Here is an 18,214-nt window from a genome sequence, read left to right on the forward strand (position 1 = left end):
TTTAGATTGCAAATGAACTTTATTTATGAACGCCAATTATGCCTTTTTTCTTGCTCCAGAATGGATTTTAGATGAGTTTGTTCTTCTTGATTTGTGGCATCTCACCCAACATTCACTTGCAACACTAGATAGAGAAAGTGTGTAAAGTCACTTATACACAAGTTTTAAATGTATTTCTTATTTCTGAAAAAAAATTTGATAAAAATTATTATGTTATAATGTTATGACGTGATGTTATGAATCATTAATGATCATAAAAACCATGAACCGATTTTTTTATGTTTGTACAGAGGATCCTTGAATACCTTGACAATCCTCTTCCAGCGGGACACTACAGCGAGGGCAGCGGTGCAGAGGACCACAACCAGCCCAGCAATAATAGCCTCTAAAGGAAACTTCATAGTCTTGTCTGAAGGAAGAAAATGAACACAGAGGATTATAGTTTATCAGCAGATGACCAGCAGTGCCCAGTCCTGGAGGATCGACAGACATAACGCTTTTTTTCCAACCTTGCAAACTTACTGGTAGGTGGGCCATAATGAGGAATGAGTATAGTACTCACCATCCACACTCAACTGGAAGGACTTCATCCTCTGGCCATAGATGTCTGAGTCGAGCACACAGGTATACAGCCCCTGGTGGTTGGCCCTGATCACCTTGGGAATGGTCAGGCGGGCCGTCACGCCGTTGTTGGTTGCTATATAACCACCGCTGGAAAGGTCCAACATCCTACCCTCAAATCTCCACACCACCGTCACGGGAGGGTTGGCACGGGAGTCGCAAGACAGTTCAGCCTCGCTTTCCTCCTTCACTGAAACTTGTTCTGTGCCGTTCAGCTGGGGGGCATCTGAGAGAGGTCAAAGGTGAGTGTGTACAGATCCAAAGGGATGCATGTATTTTTACGTATTTTAAACTCACAGAGGACCTCCAGTTGGACAGAGGAATTCACGCTGGCATCGTTCTTCAGCTGACAGCGGAAGATTGCACCGTTGTCCTCTCTGGTAACCGGCCAAACGCACAAGTGGCTGCGCTCCTCTCGGTTTCCCTCCTTCAGGTCCACCAGAGCCTTGTTCCTGAACCACTGCAGCTCTCCACCTCCAGAGGGAGCCAGACAGGTGAAGGACACGGTCGCCTCCAACTCTATTTGAACCACCCCCCCGTCCCCAGCGGGGTCCGAGTGCACTGTGACCGCTTAACAAAGCAGGACTCAGAATCAGGTTTATGATGAACACTTTTCACATTTTACTACTGAGGACAGTGACATGTTTCAACACAGGGCAGCACAATGACTGAAAAACACACGCGATAATACAGTTAATGCACTCTTAGAACAAAGGGAAAGAGGTAGAAATTAGATCCAATAACAAATGGTGACTGATCTAACTTGGATGTTATATTACCCATACCAAGCTCAGAAATCTAAATCTCCACCTTTCATTTTAATTTTACTCTCGTCTAAACTTTACTTTACGCACATCTTTCAGAAAAAAAAATGTCAGTATTTACTAGAATCCATAGTTTATTGACATAGAATCCTTATTGTTGGCTAAAGCAGTCAGAGCAAATCTAACAATGTGCTCATGCTGGTGAACCTACCTGCAGTTTCATCAACCCAGCAGAAAAGGAGTGTGATTAAAAAAAGTCTCTCTGGTTCCTTCATGTTCATCACGCACCCTGAAGAAACTGAGTTAACAGAGTCGTTCTTATTATCTCCCTTCTTCAAGAATGGGATGATGAAGCAGCCTCTCTACATTATACCTCGTTTTTTTTTTTTTCAAATATATAAATATTGTTATCATAAACATGAGCTTTAAACTGGTTTTAAATGTTAAAAACTAATTTGTTCAGACATTACTGCTTTTAAACTGTGTGTGTAGAGTTAATATCTAATGGTACTTTTCAACATTCTGGATGCATATGAGAAATTAAAATAATTGTGATTAAAGACAGTGAAAGAGCAGCTTTCTCACCGGTCCTGTGTGATGATTTCTTCAGAAAACGTTGAGAAGGATCCAAAGGTTGACTTGTCCAGCGTTGAAAAAGACAAACGAGTTCCTTGCACCCATTTATATTTTTAATGGCAAGCTTCTTTTACCAGCGAGGTATTTGCCTTCCTTTATTGCTTTTATAGGGTTTCACTGCATGTTGTGCAAACACAATGAGCTCCAGTTGCTTGTCACTGTCATTTCTTGAAGATGCTTTGGAAATCACAAGTGCAGACTAGTGCTCTGATGATATACTGAGACAAGGCAAATATATTACTTATTACATTCATTAAGTCCAGATCTGTGGAAAAGTACACTAGAGTGAACTGTGTGTTAACTGTGTATTTTAAAGAGATTTATTTAAAGAGAATGATTGGATAATAATTTTGCTAGAGTTCAAACTTACACAATCAGCAGGGCATCATATACAGTAATTATTTCCCCCCATGTCTGTTACTATTTTACATTAGAGCATTGAGAATCTCAGTACACTAATTACAATTATACAATTTTCATTTATATTCTGTGCTTTGTGTTTTATCGTTTGTTTAAATTGTGTGTTTTTTTGTAATACATGGAGATGAAGATGTTGCACTGGATACATATCTATAATCTGGTTAACTAAGACATACCACCAAACAACACATTTACATTTACATTTACAGCATTTATCAGGCGCCCTTATCCAGAGCGACTTACAATCAGAGCAACTTAGGGTTGAGTGTCTTGCTCAGGGACACAATGGTAGTAAGTGGGATTTGAACCTGGGTCTTCTGGTTCATAGGCGAGTGTGTTACCCACTAGGCTACTACTACCTAATATCCATCTCAGAGGCTACCTTTGTTGGGAACATGGTAATGTTCTTGATTATCCACAAGATGGCCTTGTCTATCCATACAGTTCCCTGTCATTTTAGGATTGGACTAATTACTTATACTAAAATGACTAATTCCTGTCAAACACAAATCATTTCACATTAATATAGTTGAATTACATTTTGACCCACATTCGCCATCACAACAGCCTTGACCTCTGGGGTTGTGGTTTCAAACAGTAGCAAATTTTTAGTTCATATAAGTACCTCCTTGGATGGGACTTATTTTTATCAGATGCTGGATTGAGAATTTGGAGGTCAAGTCAGCATCTCCAACCTGCTGTCTTCCTCAAACCACTCCTGAGTTTTATTTGCAGTGTAGCAGGGCATGTTATCCTCATCCCCTCCATGAAGGGTGGTAGTAGCCTAGTGGGTAACACACTCGCCTATGAACCAGAAGACCCGGGTTCAAATCCCACTTACTACCATTGTGTCCCTGAGCAAGACACTTAACCCTAAGTTGCTCCAGGGAGACTGTCCCTGTAAATACTGATTTGTAAGTCGTTCTGGATAAGGGCGTCTGATAAATGCTGTAAATGTAAATGATGTAAATGTAAATGAAGGGGTGTACCTGTTTAGCAACAGTGTTTAGGCAGAACATTGTCCAAAGTATCAGACTGCCTATAGCTTAACTTCTTCCCTCCCAAGTGCATTTTGGTGCTATTTCTTCCTCATATCAGCAAAAATAAACACACGGCACACACACACTGTTGTTTACCGCAATCCATTACCGTTACGCTGGTTCACTGTTCACTGTTGTTACTGCTGTCTGTTACTGTTACACTGGTTATTGCGCAATCCATGAACAATTCACTATAACAGAACACCACTACCCATCATGTCTGTGCTTTATGTTCTCATTGAACATCTTGCTTGCGTTATAGCTTGCCTACCTTTTTTATTTCTTTACCAATTTTACTGCGGTTACTCTCCCTTTATTTTATTCAATTTTATTTTCTCCCTTTCTCTATTTTATTTAAGTATATAATTTTTTCTTAACTATGCTCAGTCAAAACAGGGTGGTTCAGGATGCATTTCAGTGCATGTCGTGCTACATGACTATGCATGTGACAAATAAAATCTGGATCCAGGCATCAACATGAATCAACACAAAAAAAAAACATGGTTCAGATGGGCCACATGGTGGCGCAGTGGTTATTGACGTGGCCTCAAATCTCAGCTGAGTTCGTGAGTGTGGAGTTTGCATGCTCTCCCCATGTTGCCATGTGTTTCTTCCTGCTATCCAAAGGTATTCAAACTAGGTGAATGGGGGACTACATTGTTTTTAGGTTGCGTGATTCTCCAACCTGGTCCAGTGTCCCAGGATGAACTGATTGGGAATAAGCAGTTATGGAAAGTGACTGAAAGTGAGTGGGTTCATCAGCTACACAGCCCTATACACAACAAACTGTGGAGCATTTATCAGCACTTTCAGCTACAGTACAAAATTTTACATAGGCCAGTTTGTGCTCTACACATATATGAATGAGCCATGACTTTGTTTTTACGTCCATGGACAACTTTTTGTTCATCAGGAACATTTGACAAAAGGTGAACATCACTTCACCTTTCAGTGGTGCATATCCAACAATTTAGGACATCAAAATCTGAACAATAATTAATGTCAAAAACATTAGTGTCAGTTAGAGCTTTTCAACACTTCAATCTCTCACTCATGAGCTGTAACCTCTGAATCCAGATCTTGGTTGTGTTTTTAGAAGCCGATCCCAGAAACTGCATACATTGCGGGACTCACCCAGGGTGAGGCACCAGCTCACACACTCACACCTAAGGCCAACTTACAGTCAGTAGTCCATCTAGTGTTCATGCCTCTGGGCACTGGGAGGAATCCAGAGAACCCGGAGGAAACAAAGCCAAAGCAGGAGCCCAGATTCAACTTCACAACCTTGGATGTGCTTTTCTGATTTTATGGAAGTAAATTAACAGAAATAAATCCTATTTATGTATTTTAGATATTCATTAGGTAGTCAGGTCCAATGAGTACAGATTCAAACAGCCTTAAAAGGCAAAAGTACAGTCAGGTCCATAAATATTGTGATATCAACACAATTCTAAAACTTTTTGTTTACTGTACATCAGCACAATGATTTTGAAATGAAACAAACGAGATGTGTTTTAACTGCAGACCTTCACCTTTCATTTATATCCAAATCAGGGGAACAGTGTAGGAACTACAACATTTTGTATATGTACCACTTTTAAAAGGAGCAGGTAGAGTTTGCATTTGGAAACTCAATATGAGATCCAAATAGTCGTCACTATCAGTGAAGCAAGCTGAAAATTTTAAACAAACCCATCAGAGAGATTGCAAGAACATTAGGTGTGACCAAGTCAATTTTGGGAACATTCTTAAAAAGAAAGAACACCAAAAAGACCACAAACAACCTGGTGGATGCCCGAAGAATTTATTCCCTGGTGAAGAAAACCCCTTCAGTACAGTTGACCAAATGAAGAGCACTTTCCAGGAGGTAGGTGTATGAGTGTCAAAGTCCACAATCAAGAGAAGACTTCACCCGAGTAAATAGAGAGAGTTCACCACAAGATGTAATTCATTGGTGGGCCTCAAAAACAGGGGGGCCAGATCTGAGTTTCTGTACAGTTCTGAAACAACATCCTATGGACAGATGAGACAAAGACAAACTTGTACCAGAGCGATGGGAAAAGAAGAGTATGGAGACAGAAAGGATCTGCTCATGATCCAAAACATAGCACCTCATCAGTGAAGCACGGTGGTGGTAGTGTCATGGCATGTATGGCTGCCAATGAAACTAGTTCCCTTGATGATGTGACGTGACTGCTGATAAAAGCAGCAGGATGAATTCTGAAGTGTTTGGGGCAATATTATCTGCTCACATTGAGTCTAATGCTTCAGAACTCAAGTCAAATAAGTGGAATGTTATGCAATGGCCAACTCAAATCACCTGACCTGAATCCGATTGAGCATGCATTTCACTTGCTGAAGACAAAACTGAAGGGAAAATGCTCCAAGAACAAAAAAGGACTGAAGACAGTTGCAGGCCTGGCAGCAGCTGGTGATGTATGTATGTTCCAGACTGCAGCTTGTAATTGACTGCAAAGGATTACTTATGGTCCCTTAAAAATGGGAGGCACATGTATATATAGTTATAATTCTTACACCATTCACCTGATTTGGATGTAAATGAAAGTCTGCAGTTAAAGTGTGTTCTTGTTCATTTCCAACATTTATGGACCAGACTGTATTTGGAAGAACCCAAGGCTTTCAGAAACTTGCCTACTCCTGTTTTGACTCAAGTACACCTTAAAATGGTCAAAGTGTGCAAGTCTCCATTTGAAGTGGAGATTTCAGGTTTGACACAAAGCCATGGCTACAAGAAAAAGCCTTCCATGGATCATGAGCTGGTTCAGCCTGTTCAGAGTGAGCTGGAAGGAATGGTGAAAGCAAAGCTGCCCATAAGTGCATTTGTTGGATTTTTTGTGACCAAAGACCATTTTGTAGCTCAAAAATGACTTCAGTGTTGAGCCATTTTGTTGTCCATTTGTTCTTTCTTTGCTCTGAGTGACTTTAGTGAAGGTTTCATGCATTCATGTCATGAATGACTGTAACCTCTCAGTGGCCTCCTTTCCTATGGCTCTTGTTGCCAGGACACTGAGGTCTGGAGAACAGCCAGTTTCTGAGCAGTTTCACAGACCTTCCATATTCTCTGATACTAATAGTTGTTGCCCTTTCAAAATATTTGTATGTGTATTTCTACCTTATTTGATGTTTGCAGTGTAAAGCTCTCAGAAATATTTTTAAAATTGTGACTCTGTAGTGATTTGACATGCTGTGACTTGTATGTGAATGAATACAATAATACAATAAATACAAATAAATAAATAATTGAGATTCTAAAGCTAAGCTATATACTTTATGGTCCCATGCTGTAACACATTAAAGTGCCAGTAATGTTTATGGCCCTTATAAGTGTGCAGTGCTATTGCAACATATAACCCACTGCACATGTGAGCGACTTTTCCTTCCCCTCACTGATTGGTTTGTGTACCACCAAATTCTTCTCTCTCACCTCTCTCTACCGATTTCTACCTTAACCCTATTTACACACTCCTTCTGTGTTCCTCACCCACCATCCCAACTTCCCAGGCCAGATTTCCTTTTTGTGTCATTCCCTAGATTAAGTGCACGTCAGGGGTCATGCATTTACATTATTATTGACACTAAAACTATTGACAAGGAAGATATATCAAGAGAATAAATGAAGAGGTACGAAAGAGTAGAGACTGCCGATCAGTGTGATTGTGCAAGAACTGATAGTGAACAGAGCAGACAGGATATTGGTGACCAAAGGTCTTGGGCTGTATGTGATAGACTGTCACAGCACTGTTTTCCATCAGGGACTTCAGACATGAATGATTGATTATCTTATGACATTGATGACAACAAAACAATTACAATAAACAATTAAACAATTACATTAAATCTGATCCATTTTTCATATCAGAAGATTAGGACATCATTCATTCATTTAAAATTGTAACTAGCAACATGTGTCAGGTAAGAAAAGAATGCAGTGCAACTGGTTGGGGGTAAAGGTCAGAGGGCAGTTCAGATCGCTGGGATGACAGCCAAACCCAGCAGCATTGCATTAAATACATCTGTTCAGCACCTTGTCGATCAATTCATCTAAATATGACAAAATAGGTAGATAAATAAATTCGTAAATAAGTAAATGGTGAGCCTTGAGAGGCAAGAAAACTGTTTGCTGTTTGTGCAGACATTCCTGATAAGATTACCCACTTTAAGACCATGAAACCCCTCCCAGACACACTCGCCCCACTACTTTGCAGGCGTACTGAGAATTATAAAAGACTTGATCAGGCCCCCCTCCTGTCCCTCTCTATGTCTCTCTCTCACTCTCTCTCTTTCTCTGAGTGAGTACAGGTTACTTAATCAGTAACCCGCAGGAGGTAGCTTCTCTGCTGTGTGTGTGTACCCGAGAGAAAGAGAGAGAGAGTGTGTGTGTGTGTGTGTGTTGAGCGTCTCTTCGATGGATTGACGGCAGAATCTCCGAACTCTCTGTGGGACAGGATCTCTCGCTCTTTCCCTTCTTTCTTTTCTCCCTCTTGCAGCTGAATGGACAAATCCGGGAGTCCTGAGCCTTTGGGACTCCGGGCAGATGGTGGGCAGATTGCCGAGGAGGTGGCGGTCAGTGGCAAACTGTTCCGCTGTGCCTGGCTGAGGCGTCTGGTGCCTCTGGCCTACAGAGAGGAGCTCTACCATGTCTTGCGCCTGACCGGGCCTCTGGTGAGTCTCTTATACACACACACACACACACACACACACACACTTTTTATAGATATAATGGATGACACCATTCACACATGCACAGGGACTCTTCTGTTACCCTCAGCCAAACACATGCCACTGTGGGGTTCTGAGCTCTTCAGAGGTGGAGTGTGGGAAAGTTTGGAGGAAAACACACATTTACAGTTGTTCAGCGGGTAACGCTGATCAGTGATTCTTGTATCAGTCCCCTGGAACTGGAACTCCTGTGTGGTTCAGGGATCTCAAATTCAGTTCCTGGAAGGCCAGGCCAGCGCAGAGTGTAGCATTTAATCTTCTCTACAGCACATGATGCAATGTTTCTGTCCATCATGAGGTGAAGACAATTTTCCTTGATAATCACATCCATCACAAACAAAAAAACTGACATTGTTATATCTTTATTTGGTTATATTTTTATGGTATTGATAATAGTTTTTATTTATATTACATTGATTTTTTTATTATTGCACTGAACTTGTGTGTGTTTGTCTATCAATCCTTTTTCACTGGGATGCATTTTACAATCATTACCTTTGCACATCCAGACTATAACAATTTTACTACGAGCGTTCAGTGTTTAGAATTCTTGAAAAGATTGTGAGATTCCTGTTTGTGTCCACCCACAGCTCATCTCTCGCATCCTAATCTTCCTCCTCCCGTTTGTCATCACCATAGCCTGCGGTCACCTGGGCAACGCCGAGCTGGCAGGATATGCGCTGGCCTCTGCGGTAACTATGGGCATACATTTTTATTGGGTGCACTGCTGTGCTCAGTTTTGTTGATTCGTGACCATCATTGTCACACATCGAGCTTCGTCACCTCTGTTTTGAGGAGTGCTATGAATTACAACATGAAATTCAGAATTAAATAACACTAGTGTCTTCATCTTAAAGCTCTTTGCTTACAAAGCTTCCCATAAGAATGCATTTTTTTATGTCATTCATGTTTCCAGACCATCAACTTCACCACGACTGCAACAGGATGTGGTCTTGCCCTGGCATGCGACACACTTGTATCACAGGTAAAGTCAAGAGGATTAATGCCTCAGTGATGCAGTGTTCACACATTATATTTTACAATAATGTTGAGTGAGTAAATGAATGAATAAATGAATAAATAAGATAGCCTGTTTCTTGGAATGGTAGAGATGGTTTGGGTCAAATTTCTGTGTGCCAAGTGCTTATTTCTATGCACAGATTTAACCTAAAGTTGTATTTCATCTAAATATAAACCTCTATAACATTTGGTCTATGACAAAATGAGTTTTTTCCATGAAATGGAAAACAAACAAATGCATTTAGTCAACAAACAAGAATCATTTTATCCACAAAATATATTTTGTCATTGACGGAAAGTCATTCTGTTCACAAAATAAGTAAAGTAAAGTAAAGTGGTTAATGTGAAGTGATTGTCATATGTGATACACAGCAGTGCACACAGTGAAATTAGTCCTCTGCATTTAATCCATCACCCTGAGTGAGCAGTGGGCAGCCATGACAGGCGCCCGGGGAGCAGTGTGTGGGGACGGTGCTTCATTCAGTGGCACCTCAGTGGATCGGGATTCGAACTGGCAACCTTCTGATTTTGGGGCTGCTTCCGTAACCGCTAGGCCACCACTGCCCCAAAATGGATGTTGTCAGTGACAAAAGTCATTTTGTCCACAAAATGTATGATGTCAATGACAGAAAGATTTTGAGGACAAAATTATAATCTCTCTGCAAAAAATGCAACAAAAAAATACTTTTTGTCGTTGACCAAATGCATTTTGTCCACACAACATAGCCTTTTGTCCTCAAAATTTGGTGTCCATAATGAATACTTTCTTTTGAGGGTGTAATAGCATGGTGACTTCTTCCTTTTGTAAACCAAATGTAACAGGGGTTTATCTTTCTGTGGTCAAAATACAAATACGTAAATTGATTCTGTCATAATATAATTCATTTTGTGTCACAAAATGTATTTTGTGCAACAGAAATAAGCACTTGGTTCTCGGTGCTCCACACATATATCCATCGGAAAGCATAATTTCCATTTCTGAAACAAATCTGTTGACCAGTTCACATAAACTTAAAGTCATATATGGCCAGAGGGCATATTAGTGTAGAGATCTAACACCATTTTGTGAATAATTGAACTTCTGGTTCACTCAGGAACAACCTAATATTATAACCTATCATTATAAGGAATTTTTACTCAGAAAAGCTAATCTTTTAGTAACCATTTCTGCCAACACAGTGAGGATTACAGTTGGAGTGCAGTGATGTTGAGGTTAAGATGATTATATGACAAGTGCTCCTTTTTTTTTTTGGTTAATTTTTTTTTTTGACCATTGTACCACTGTTCTGTGTATTTGTGTTGGGTAACAGGAAATTAGGTTATTGGAACACTAGTTTCATGAAGCCAAGTACATGGATTCAGTTCAAACCACAGATATAGGCACACTTTTATAACTCTGAACCTTGAAGGCATAAGACTGAAACAAACCTAGTAAACTTTAAAAGCTCACGAGAATTCTAAAATAAGAATGTTGTATAGTTGTGTACAATAATTGAAAAGTAATTCCATCTGTAAGCCAAGTGATTTGTGCCAGTTGGTTACACCTTGAAATAGGAAAGTTTAACATTCAACTATACATCCTGAAAATACATGCGCTACTGAACAATATAAGCTACTGAACTGAATAATGGGTGGCTTGAAAAAGTTATCATATTTCATTTGGATTATAATATTTCATTGTAATTTTAATATTTTATGTGCTGGTCAATCAAATTCATTCATTTACATTTACATTTACAGCATTTATCAGACGCCCTTATCCAGAGCGACTTACAATCAGTAGTTACAGGGACAGTCCCCCCCATTCATGCAACTTTCCCTGCAACATCAGGTGCATTCGTGCAAATTATCTAGTGCAATGGCCAGCCAATCAATCAGGTTTATTTCGGTTTGTCATGAGCAGGAACAAACTATTGTTTAGCGCTCTGTGACACACTGCATATATATGAGCATACATCAAACAACATGCAGCTGCATCCATTATCTTAATTTATTTAAGTTCAATATTTCTAATCAATTGTTGTGAATACCATGTTATTTTGACCAAAGTTGATAAAATGAACTCATTAATCACTGCAAATAACTAAAAGATAAATTCCCACTTGTCTCCAGGGGGACTGTAACTACTGCTCTGAATAAGGGCACCTGATAAATGATATAAAAGATGGAACCGGGCTGCTTAAGATGCTGCATTGTTGCAAGTGCATTTACATTGTTTTAAAATGGAGACACATGACTGCTGAGGCAGCAGTGTGCTTGTGGTGTTTAGGGGTGTGTAGATCTTTTTTGTAGATCTGCAGATGACAGGCAGATGTGAATAATGGATGGCTTTCTGTGAAATACTGACTTGATTGGAGGGAGTTTATATTCAACTGGTGGCTGTCTGTGAAGACTCATACAACTAAACTTTGTTACTAGAGGTGCCAGAAGTCCTGAAGCTAGTAAGGCTCAGTGGAGAGGCGTGACTTTATCCTGTTATTTTGTGTTTAGACATACGGAAGTAAAAACCTGAAGCGGGTTGGGGAAATCCTGCAGAGGAGCACACTGATCCTGATGCTCTTCTGTCTGCCATGCTGGGCCATCCTCATCAATGCAGAGTCCATTCTGCTCTCCCTGCGACAGGAGCCTGAGGTATCCAGGTGAGATGAGCAGCAGACATTATATAGATAAATACAATAATCAAAGATCCAATCACAGCTTTAGAGTCCAATAAATTACTGAAAAGCAGGACAAGCTGAGAGAAAAGGTCTGCAGAGGAAGAAGACAAGGATACGCTGTCACACGGTGTATAGTTTACATAATATTGAGCTGAAAACTTGTGAGTAAGAAAGCGATTTTTTCAAAAATTTCATAAAATGTTGAAATCGAACTTTTTTCTTCTCCTCAATTGGGATTGTATAATAGAGAACTATCCTGTATCAGTGTGGGGAACAGATGTTCGGTGCAGGCAGGAAAAGGACATAAATGCTTTACAAGACAGGGGATTTACTCAGATAAAATGCATATAAGACCATAATGTGGGATCACGTGGACAAACATTCAATGAGCCGACAAGGAAAAAACACAAGGGGGCAGTACAAAAACACATAACAACAGGTGAAACAGTCAGGTAATAAGGCAAACTCATGGACTCAATGGACCTCTGCCCCACAGGCTCGGAATGGTGAAAAACAGGTATAGCATAATGGACAGTACTGTGTTTCTCATTTCTGCCACACCAAATATAGGATGAGTATGAATATATGAATATGAAAATATACTCTGAATTCATGAAGTTATACTTGGTATACTTGCAGCAATATGGTTTTCAGTCTTTGAGGCATATCAGTAACCCACCGTGGTTTTGGAGCACTTTTTGTTAGTTCAATTTCAGCTATTGAATATAGTTTTTTTTAAAGTTCTGAACTCTTATAAAACATTAACATTAATCCTGCATTAACAATGTCCTTTTTATTCCCTGTTTCAGAATAGCTCAGCTGTACGTGCTGGCCTTCTTACCGGCTGTTCCTGTAAGTCAGTGTTATGTTAGCACCTATTATCATTTTTTAAAACTCTGGATATTTTAGGCTCTTTCCTGAAATGTGCATTGGCTATGTAAGAGTGTCAATATGTATTTCAAGGCAGTAACAAATCATTAATACTAAGCATCTCCAGTGTAACGTGTGCACTAATCTTTGTGTACTTTCTTTAAATATACATATATTTCTAAATGTGTGTATATTAAAATTGATATTTTTTGTCTATTGCCTAAAAAAGTATTTTAATACTTGTTTATTCAGGATATTAATCTACACAATTATTATGTTACTGTCTTGAAAACTTCCTAATTCTAATTTCGATTCCAGTTGCCTTGCTAACGTGTTTTCCCACTTTCTCTCTCAGGCCATGTTTCTGCATCAACTGCAGACGTCTTACCTTCAAAACCAGGTATGCAATATTCATCATTTTCCAGTGCTATTACATTATTGCCTTTCTTTTTGGGGGTTAATCTAGAATAAACAGGGGTATAATGTCGATTCTCAAATGCATCCTGATGGTACAAATTCAGAGCACAGCTAACATTGGTATGATATTAAAATGCAGAGGATCTAATACAGAATGTAATTTTCTGAAATGTAGAGCGCCATCAACAGGTTGGTTTTAGCAAAAAATACATAAAAGTATTGCAAATTCAGTTCCTGGAAGTCCAGGCCAGCGCAGAGTGTAGCATTTAATCTGCTCTACAGCACATGATTCAATGTTTCTATCCATCATGAGGTGAAGACAATTTTCCTTGATAATCACATCCTTCACAAACAGAAAAACTGACTTTGTTATTGCATGCAGTGTAGATCATTTTTTTCTTTCTTGATGATATGCTCTGCTGTGAGGAAATGGAGAAGTCTAGCTTGAGGCTGATGCTGTTTCTTGTCACCAAGGGTATCATCCTGCCCCAGTTGTACACTGCTGCCGCAGCCAATGTCATCAATGCCGTGACCAACTACGTTCTTATTTTCTGGATGGAGTTGGGAGTGAAGTAGGTCTTCTCAATTTGGTCATGGGACCAGTCATGCAGTTTGTGTGGATAGAATATGCCATCCTGGGACAACGTGTCCAACAACGTGTTTCTGTCCTTTTATTTTTTTCATCGCAGAGGTTCCGCAGCAGCCAACAGCATATCCCAGATAACTATCTGTCTTCTTCTGTTCGGATACATCCGCTGGAAGAAGCTTCATGTGAAGACATGGGGAGGTAAAACACACACACGCACACACACTCCAGCTGCTTCTCCATTCCTGTGGAGTTTCTGCCATCTGTGTTTTTACAGTGAGAGAAAAAGCGGGGTCAATTCTCTTGGAGTGAATTTAGCTCAACATGCTATTCTGCTTGGTTTCGTTTTTTTTAATCAAACAAGTGCAGAAAACATGAACTCAACTGATGTCAAAGCCACCTAAAGTAGGTTTTAATTTACATTTCAAATACAGTTATATGAGACAATGTCAACTGAACAGGACAATAGAATTTAACTGTCACGTTGAAGCTATTTCATTCATCAGGTGTACAAATATTAGACAGAAATCTTTAGGATGAGGTTTTAAATATTAACAGGGTTGTCACAACACTACCAATACTCAATTTTCATTTTCAAAACAGAGGTACAATCACATTTTAACTACATCTTACAAACTGAAAAAAATAAATGAAAAAACACACTCAATATAAAACATATTGAGACAAGTTGTGATTTGGGGTTTTATGGGAAATAAATGTTGTAAGTACTGGTAGCCCATCTTGGCCTCACAAGGATCTCGGACATTGTGTGAGCGGAGATTACATGCCCTTTCTGTTTTTTCTCTGGGTTTCCTGGTTTAATTCCACCACCCAAAGGCATGTACTATGTGAATTGGCGACTGAATCGTCCGTAGGTACGATTGTGGGTGGGCCTGGGCTGAGTCCTGTCCAGTCATTTCTCTGCCCTCTGTCGCCCCCTACAGGCTGGTCCTCTGCTTCGCTGCAGGACTGGGGCTCTTTCATGGAACTGGCGATCCCCAGCTCACTCATGGTGTGCTTTGAATGGTGGATCTATGAGATCGGAGGTTTCCTGGCTGGTGTGTGTGTATTTCCCTTCACACTGACAAAACAAACAAAAAAGTCTCTAACAGTGAGAGCAGTCTGTAGTAGTAAAGGTCTCATGTCTAACTTTTTTCTTTGAAAGGTATTGGTTACAGTCATATGTTTGGTTAAATGAAGACACAATGATTACTTTGCTGAAATGATCTTCTCTTCTTGTTGGGAATGGTACGCCCTTCTCTCCTTTCCTTGGCAGGTATGTTGGGAGAGGTGGACTTGGCCGCCCAACACGTGCTGCTGGAGCTGGGCTCCATAATGTACATGGTGAGAAAGCAACTGTGCAAAGTCCAGCCTGTTTGTAGATGCCCGGCATTCATTTACAGCTATGGTGAAATGCATCCACACAGTCGTACTGCACGCTGCCCAGACATCAAAAATCGAAATGAGTAGGCCCACTTGTAATACCTGGAAAATTCAAATGAATCATTTAAAATGATAAAAATGATCTGATAACAATATTAGGCCTGGATATGTGTGTCTCAGTGTTTAACTGGTGGCCACAGATGTCATGAAACTCTGTCCCCCAGTTCCCGCTGGGTGTTCACGTAGCTGCCTGTGTGCGGGTAGGGAACGCTCTGGGTGCTGGAAATGTAGGCAGGGCTCTCATCACCTGTAGGGTCTGCCTGGCGATCTCAGGTTGGTGTAAACACATCTGTCTGTCTATCTGTCTGTCTGTCTATCATACCTCATAGTCTGTAAATGTGAGGTGAAGTGAGACTGGTGTTATGATGCAGGGATCCTGGCGGTGTTTCAGGCCATTTTGCTTGGGTCGACCAAAAGTGTTATCGGCTACATCTTCACCACCGACGTGTAAGTCACAGAAGCTTAATCGAAGCTGTCAGATCTTTTTTTTAGATCAGAGCTTTTATTTTTTTAATACTGTACATGTATGCCTACAAGTGTGTTTTGGGACATTAAAACATTCTATTGGTTGTTGTTTTGAGCATTTTCATCTCAATTTACAGGAACATTGTGGAGATTGTCTCAGAGAACTTGACCCTTTATATTTTCTTGCAGTTTTTTGATGCCTTTGTGGTAAGTTCTCTTGCCGTGTAACATTGTTTCCACATGCTAAACTTTCTCTAGCCATTTTGGAACAGACTAACATCCTTCACTGAATTTTAGATGAATATTGCATGATGCACAGATTGAGGCACATTGTTGTAAATGTGTGATGCTAAATAATCTTCTGGTAATTTTTATGCTACATTTATATTTTGTTTTGCAGTGTGTCAGCTCAGGAATTCTCATTGGCTCAGGGAAGCAGAAGATAGCAGCCGTGTCTAATCTCATTTGCTACTACTGCATAGGCCTGCCACTGGGCATTGCACTAATGTTTGCTGCTGAACTCAGGATTTTTGGTAATTCCCTTCTGTATGATACTCTAGGACAGCTTTCTATGGACAACCTCAAAAGTGTTAGGCTTTGTGTGGACAAGGCCTTATGTGCCCTCATGACCTTAAAGAGATTAAAGTGGCCTGCTCAGGCACTGAAGAATAGAGTTGTGGTTGGTTGCTGAGACTGGTAAAATAAAAAATCCCCCCAAAAATTACGAATGACGAATGTGCCAGTATTGGAAGTTGTGTGCAATGAAGTGAATGGTAAGAACAACCATAAGTGCAATTAATGAGGGCATGATATGACGACCTGACTGTAGAGGTCTGCTAAAATGCACAATGAACAGAACGTGCATTTGTTTTATTGCGTGTTGGTTAAGGGTCAATGAAGGTCACTGGCCTTGTTGGTAAGGCCAACTACAGTGGGGTGGAAGCTGGCCTTGAGCTGTGACTGGTCAAATTATCTAGATTTCTTTTTTTACATTTTCAAATAGTTTAATTTACATTATCATTTCAGGCCTGTGGCTTGGCCTTTCCGTCTGTGTCATTCTGCAAATGTGCTTCTTCATCACCTTGATCTTCAGACTCAACTGGCAGAGTGTTTCAGAAAAGGTAAAGCCTTTTCATTCTGTAAGATTGCCACACCGGCCTTACAGATATGACCTATCTGAATATGACCTATTCTGTGCAACATTGAGTATACCTTTTTGACTCTGACTTTGCTGTAGGTTTGTCTCTCTAAAGATGTTTTTTTGTCCTTTAGGCCCAGAAGCGTGCTCTGAAGTGTGCAAAGGTTACCTCGGTGGGACAGAAACCCCCCATTGGTCCGATTGTTATGGACACTCTAGCCCCAGAGGGCTTGGACGTCTCAGAACCAACCCCTGATGCAGGAGCTGTGGTGAGGGTCACTGGCTCTCAACTGTTATGCCTTCATAACCCTGAAACGGTGGAAGACAATGCACCCTTATTAACAAAAACTCAATCCTAATTAAGACCTCCCCTGTTCTAGCTTTGTTCAAAATTTAATTGTGTGCTCTGTACCAGAATTTATAACCAGGTAAAACTGAAAACTCAAACAATACTAATGGTTAATATTCCTTTAGTAATACTAGTTTACTGGATATAGGCCTTCACACATCAACACAAGAAATAATAAATTGACAGAATTGTTGGTTATTGTGTGATGCAAAAATAACTTTGCCTTCTTTAGGCCCAAGGTGGTGGCGACGGTTCCAAATTGAGTGGCTACTCTCTGGTGAGCACCCAGGAACAAGCCCATCTGGAGAAAGGGAAACCTGGACTGCCAGAAAGAACCGAAGGGAAAGGAGCTCTGCTCTCCATCAGCCAGCTCATCCTACGAAGGGGTCTGACTCTTCTGGCAGCAGTTGTGATCCTGGCTGCTGGGGTGGCTGTCCATATCATCTTCCCCCCTCCAGAGACCCCCCTCAGACCCCCACTGAGCAATTTAACACTGGACTGGGCCAACACCACAGCCATCCCAACAGCCATTCTCAACTTCACGTCACCCTTCTGAGTCTGATTGTTTTTGTTTTTGGGCTATGGTGCCACCTTTTCTTTCTTTTTGGCCTACATTTGACTGCTGATCCCAGATCAGTTACCAGGACAAACGAGTTGTCCCCATACTTACACTCCACTCACTGAAGGCAATGTAAATCACATGCTCACTTCTCTATTTCTAAATGGAAGAGGGAAAACACTCCAGCCTTTGGTCTGGAACTGACAGTATGAACAAACCCAGAAACTGGAACAGAGTGTGAAATTTACCACATGCAGGCTGAAAAGCTTGTCCTCAAGAACTGTATAGTATCTCAATTTATTGTAGCTGATGTCGTAATGGCACAGTGCTGTTTACTATGATAATCTGCTCAACATTTTTTTATATTTTTTTCTAGAACATAGAATGTTTTACTTTCTTTTAATGATAGTGTAAATACATAATCATCATTGTCTTTAGAACTCTCTGTCATTTGTTCTCCGAGGGAAAGATTCTCACTGGCACTGGGTT

At 40.4% G+C, this 18,214-nt stretch overlaps 2 protein-coding genes across 3 annotated transcripts; one reads left to right on the forward strand and one right to left on the reverse strand.

Annotated features, from left to right (window-relative positions):
- On the reverse strand, positions 1 to 2,231 carry tmigd1 (transmembrane and immunoglobulin domain containing 1). 2 transcript variants are annotated; one of them, XM_028984490.1, is made up of 6 exons: positions 1,971 to 2,231; positions 1,597 to 1,683; positions 919 to 1,095; positions 563 to 847; positions 306 to 409; positions 1 to 124 (listed from the first exon to the last, which is right to left on the reverse strand). In XM_028984490.1, the coding sequence occupies exons 2-6, from the start codon at positions 1,664 to 1,666 to the stop codon at positions 113 to 115; spliced, it is 648 nt and encodes a 215-aa protein (XP_028840323.1). In that variant the 5' UTR covers positions 1,667 to 1,683; positions 1,971 to 2,231; the 3' UTR covers positions 1 to 112. The 2 variants fall into 2 exon arrangements, with proteins under 2 accessions (XP_028840323.1, XP_028840322.1); XM_028984489.1 differs by having other exon boundaries at positions 919 to 1,191; positions 1,971 to 2,230.
- A 5,554-nt stretch (positions 2,232 to 7,785) lies between these two features.
- On the forward strand, positions 7,786 to 18,158 carry slc47a1 (solute carrier family 47 member 1). The gene is made up of 17 exons (XM_028982977.1): positions 7,786 to 8,164; positions 8,812 to 8,913; positions 9,138 to 9,206; positions 11,732 to 11,880; positions 12,708 to 12,750; positions 13,124 to 13,168; positions 13,660 to 13,757; positions 13,875 to 13,972; positions 14,716 to 14,829; positions 15,048 to 15,115; positions 15,379 to 15,487; positions 15,586 to 15,661; positions 15,817 to 15,886; positions 16,080 to 16,212; positions 16,706 to 16,800; positions 16,952 to 17,086; positions 17,399 to 18,158. Exons 1-17 carry the CDS (start codon positions 7,994 to 7,996, stop codon positions 17,720 to 17,722), a joined length of 1,899 nt encoding a protein of 632 aa, XP_028838810.1. The 5' UTR covers positions 7,786 to 7,993; the 3' UTR covers positions 17,723 to 18,158.
- Positions 18,159 to 18,214: the final 56 nt, after the last annotated feature.

Source organism: Denticeps clupeoides, chromosome 6 (assembly GCF_900700375.1).
Source record: "Denticeps clupeoides chromosome 6, fDenClu1.1, whole genome shotgun sequence".
Taxonomy (NCBI): domain Eukaryota; kingdom Metazoa; phylum Chordata; class Actinopteri; order Clupeiformes; family Denticipitidae; genus Denticeps; species Denticeps clupeoides.

Coding starts and splice junctions, on each gene's coding strand:
- tmigd1 (XM_028984489.1), bottom strand. CDS start 1,666: ATGAACATGAAGGAACCAGAGAGACTTTTTTTAATCACACTCCTTTTC. Junction 1,192..1,596: donor CTGGGTTGATGAAACTGCAG/GTAGGTTCACCA, acceptor TGCTTTGTTAAG/CGGTCACAGTGCACTCGGAC. Junction 410..562: donor CTTCCAGTTGAGTGTGGATG/GTGAGTACTATA, acceptor TTCTTCCTTCAG/ACAAGACTATGAAGTTTCCT.
- slc47a1 (XM_028982977.1), top strand. CDS start 7,994: ATGGACAAATCCGGGAGTCCTGAGCCTTTGGGACTCCGGGCAGATGGT. Junction 15,488..15,585: donor GGTCTGCCTGGCGATCTCAG/GTTGGTGTAAAC, acceptor GTTATGATGCAG/GGATCCTGGCGGTGTTTCAG. Junction 16,213..16,705: donor TGCTGAACTCAGGATTTTTG/GTAATTCCCTTC, acceptor TTATCATTTCAG/GCCTGTGGCTTGGCCTTTCC.